At 37.8% G+C, this 4,462-nt stretch overlaps 1 protein-coding gene across 3 annotated transcripts in view; it reads right to left on the reverse strand.

The window, feature by feature from the left end:
* The window catches only part of LOC107689018 (AP2-associated protein kinase 1-like), a 40,187-nt gene that overhangs the window by 6,134 nt on the left and 29,591 nt on the right, over positions 1–4,462 (reverse strand). The window contains exon 21 of one of the 3 annotated variants that reach the window (XM_016486903.1): positions 1,348–2,607. The exons of the other annotated variants lie outside the window; for them this stretch is intronic. Within the exon in view, the coding sequence (XP_016342389.1) occupies positions 2,513–2,607 (95 nt within the window). The 3' untranslated portion in view covers positions 1,348–2,512. Of the gene's footprint in view, positions 1–1,347; positions 2,608–4,462 lie in introns of those variants that run through there. 3 annotated transcript variants of the gene reach the window in all.

Consider the following 4,462-nt stretch of genomic DNA (forward strand, 5'->3'; position numbering starts at 1 on the left):
ACACACACACACACACACACACACACACACACACACACACACACACACACACACACACACACACATACTTTTGTTCAGCGAGGATGCATTAAAAATAAAAATAATAGACTAAGACTATTACTATTTCAAATAAATGCTCTTCTTTCCAGAGCACAATTATTTTTAATATTGATAATAATAATAAAACATTTTTATTGAGAAGCAAATCTGCATATTAGAATGATTTCCCAATGATCAACACTGAAGATTGGAATAATGATGCTGAATATTCAGCTGCCATCACAGGAATAAATGACACTTGAAAATATATTAAAACAGATTAAATAATTTCACAAGATTTCAGATTTTACTGTATTTCTAATCAAATAAATGCAACCTTGGTGAGTCTAAGAGATGTTTATAGGCCCTAAATTTTTATTTATATATATATATAAAATTATTTAAAAAAAACACACACACACAGAAAACAGGAACTTTTTTGATCATGCAAGTCAAATTTGACAGCATGGGAGAAGTCGTTAATATTTCATAACTGTGCAAACACATCTAAAGTGATGTAAGCTGTATGGGAAATCTCTACAGGGCCGCCCAGCCCTACTGCTGTTGCCCTTGTGAGATGACAACTCATTTCAATGCCATTTACAGATTCAGCAATGTCAAAAAGCTGATGGGTTTTTATTCACGATCTGATTACAGAACTTTCAGTTTTATAGCATGTCAGACACTGATTGGGATTCTGCTAATAACATACAGCATTAAAGCGAGCATTTTCCATGCTCTTAATTTGAGCAGTCTAATGACTCTCAGTGAATGAAAAGAGAACCTGTGCTTGAAACAGAGGTGCCTGCTGCGGGTCCAGCTGTCCGAACGAAGCAGATAAACCATGTCAAAGACAGAACGACCTCACCACTTTCAACACCTAAGACTAGCTATTTATTTACCTCACATCCACACATACACGCAAACACATACATACAGTACTGATATGAAGATTGGCCACAGACATGTCTTAACTTCATATTCATAAACACTGCCATGCTTCGATATGCGTCTGATTCACGAGAACTGTGCAAGAAAGCATGGCATCGGGCAGTAGATTCGAGGATGAATTGTATACGTACACCATTGAGGACCGTAGAGCATTTCCCTCAAGACTACAACCTGTTTTTGTCAACGATATACATCGGAGAATAAAAGGCAACGAAAACTGAAAACAAATCCAGTCGATTTGCACACGAATGCCGTTATGTCAGGATGCTTCAAGATTGTCCTCTTTTCTTAACTGACTTTGTTCAGCAATGACGATTTGGCCATTAGAAGATGAAACCGACAATTTACATTCACAAACACGTCTCAACACACAGAACAAAGAGATAAAGTTTCCTCTTAAATAGGTTTCATATACACATATCTGCATTTATATATGGATACTCGATTCATACATTCATTCTCTACCACTCTATTCATATTCACATATAATCTTAACCGTATATGAAATATTTCTTTTAAATTATCTCATAATGATGTATACTATGCGGTAAGACGGGGATCTCTGAAGGAATTGCTGGACATTTGGACCAGATGCTTTATACACAGGAGGAACGAATCACTTTTGAGGGCGGGAGAGTCAGATACTGCAGATATACAACAATTTACATTGCTTCAAGCCAACGTACAACATCAATAGATCTATTTACAAAGAAATTATGGTATGGAGGTCGTAAGATGGCGAACAAGTAACACTGATGGCAATGAGGAGCTTCTAGTCGGTTTTAAAGTTTTAAAATCACTCTACATGAAGTATTAGGATCCGTTCGTACCCTGCGGTCAGTCTGGGCGAAGATAAATTCTCACAAGCAGTGCTTGCCTACCTGCCGGTCTGTAAACATCCAGCGAAAATACTCCTGTCTGTAAACATTTGGTTCCCTTTGTACTTAAATTTTGGTCTGGAAGGAGCCAACTGCATGACTTTAAACCCACGTGTGTTTAATCTCTAGACGAGCTTCCTGAGTGCCACTGAAGACACAGCTAAAGACCGAAGAGAAGAACGATTTTGCACTCTTGACTGCGAGGCAGATGAAATGTGTGACGGTCATATATGCGTATCCAAAGGAAGCACAGATATGGATGTCAGAGAAAACTGGATTTTGAGCCTGTAGAAAAAGGTCGCACCAGACTTGTAAGAAAAAAGGTGAACATAAACTCATCAGGGAGATAAACGTCATGGTGCAGGGGAGGAAAGCTGAGTATGTCAAATCAAATGAGCGATGATGGTGATGACGACGACAACTGATGGACAACAGCGGCAGGGAAAGAAATAAAACAAGATGTGATGAACAGGAAGAAACTGAAGTGACGGAATGATGAAAAACCGATTAAAGAGGGAAATGGACGATGAAAGAGGGTGTGGGTGGAGGATAGGACAAAGGAAAGCAGGAGGGATTCGTCATTAAAGGCAGAAGACTACAGCGGTTGGCGTCATCTTCAGCACTGCAGGAATTAGCTGTACGGTCTAGAGGTCGATGAGCTGGTCCACCAGCAGCAGGGAACGGGCCAGGTTGGGCAGGCTGGACTCAGAGCTGCCACTGTTACTGCGAGAGTGACCTCCTAAAAGAGGCCAGATGGACAGGAAGGTTAGGGGTGGAAGAAAGGGAGGACAGCCAAATTAAGACAAGGAGAGGCCAAGGAAGGGGACAGCAGAAGAGAGAGGGAGAGAGAGACACAACGGTAAGTGAACGTTGACAAAAAGTCAAGAGAGACTGTTACGAGAGAACATGCATTAGGGTTGGGATTCAAAAATTTGGGGATTTCTTTCAAATAAACTATGAAGGAATTATAGATGATATTTGATTCAGTTAAAGACCTCGCAAAACATAAAATTTGAGATTAATTCCATCAATTTTTAGGAGAACCTCAGTGTTTCCTGCACCACTACTGAGTGTAAGTCAGGGCAAAAAACAAGCTTGTCTCAGTGTCGTTATTGTTAATGAAAACTCGTAAAAACTGAATTGAAATAAACCTGAAATTAAATAAACATAAGATAAAAAATTACTTTAAAAAAAATTAAACATGCTGCCTTGACAACCAAATTAAAAGAATTAGCTTAAATACTAAAATTAAAAAAAAAACTTAATGGCAAAATCACACAATAAAATTACTACAATTAAAATGAAAAAAAAAAACTGAATAAAAAGCTAATTCAAAGAGCTTTAAGGAGCTGATATTAATACAGTATATGAAACTAACATAACACTGGCTTGTCTGAATTAATACTGCAAAATAATAAAAAGAACACAAAAACACTTCCTTATGCCAGTCTGATTTGACAAAGAATGACTGTTATAAATTAATCGCAATCACAAGTAAAGTACTTTTATGTCAAACTCAAAATTAACTGTGAACTGTATTACTATGTAACTGTATTATGAGGCCTAAATCGGAAAAAAAAAAAAAAAAAATTCAAACTGGCAATGTAGAGATGAAGATATACATTCAACTTTTTTCAATAAACTGTATTAAATACATAAAAAATTTGTATATTTTTTCAGTATATACTTAGGACCAGTTGCTTACTTAAAAATACTTAAAATACTTAAATACTCGTTAATGGAATTAAATAAAAGTGGAAATAGAATTTCTATACGATTCCTATACCTAGTATGCAAAGTAGTGTTGTCAAAGGACCCGGTATTTCGGTACCAAGTCGGTACTAAAAAAATGAAAACGTTACGGTACCAGGTTTTCTTAAGTACCGGTGGTACCGAGTACCCGGTCAACCCGGTTCTTGATGCGCTAAACGAAATCTAGCCTCTTCCAGTGTTGCCAAGTTCGCGGTTTTCCCGCGGAATTGGGCTGCTTTAACACTGTTGCTGCGGGTTGTTTTTCATGTCCGCGGGTTGAAAAACGACCCCATTAACGTGATATTTAGCCCCTGGAATGCGAATTTTACCAGGGGAACCCCGCCAAAACATGCGTATTTTATCCTCGGGACGCGATTTTTAACGGGACCCCCTCGAAACGCGATTGGGCGGGTTTTGTTATGAAAACCTGGCAACCTCTTCGTAAAAGCTGTGTCGACCTCAGGAGGAGGAAACGCATCAAACTAACAAAACACCCCGATCAAGTTCAAGCAGGTAAGTTTCAATTTGAATATTTAGAGCTTCTGTAATGACTATTATTCCATATTTTAATTTGAATTTCGGATTGAAATAAACATCGCCGTTAGCGTATACGTAGTTAATCGTTAGCATAAGGGCGGCTAACGCTAATATAATGAGCATTAGAATGAATTTTGTTCATTTTGTTCAAAATAAAGGGGTCATATGATGCGATTTCAAGTTTTACTTTCTCTTTGGAGTGTTACAAGCTCTTGGTGCATAAAGAAGATCTGTAAAGTTGCAAAGACTAAAGTCTCAAATCCAAAGAGATATTCTTTATAAAAGTTAAGAGTCAACCACACCTA

The sequence above is a fragment of the Sinocyclocheilus anshuiensis genome, unplaced genomic scaffold (assembly GCF_001515605.1).
Source record: "Sinocyclocheilus anshuiensis isolate Anshui unplaced genomic scaffold, SAMN03320099.WGS_v1.1 scaffold393, whole genome shotgun sequence".
In the NCBI taxonomy this organism is placed as follows: domain Eukaryota; kingdom Metazoa; phylum Chordata; class Actinopteri; order Cypriniformes; family Cyprinidae; genus Sinocyclocheilus; species Sinocyclocheilus anshuiensis.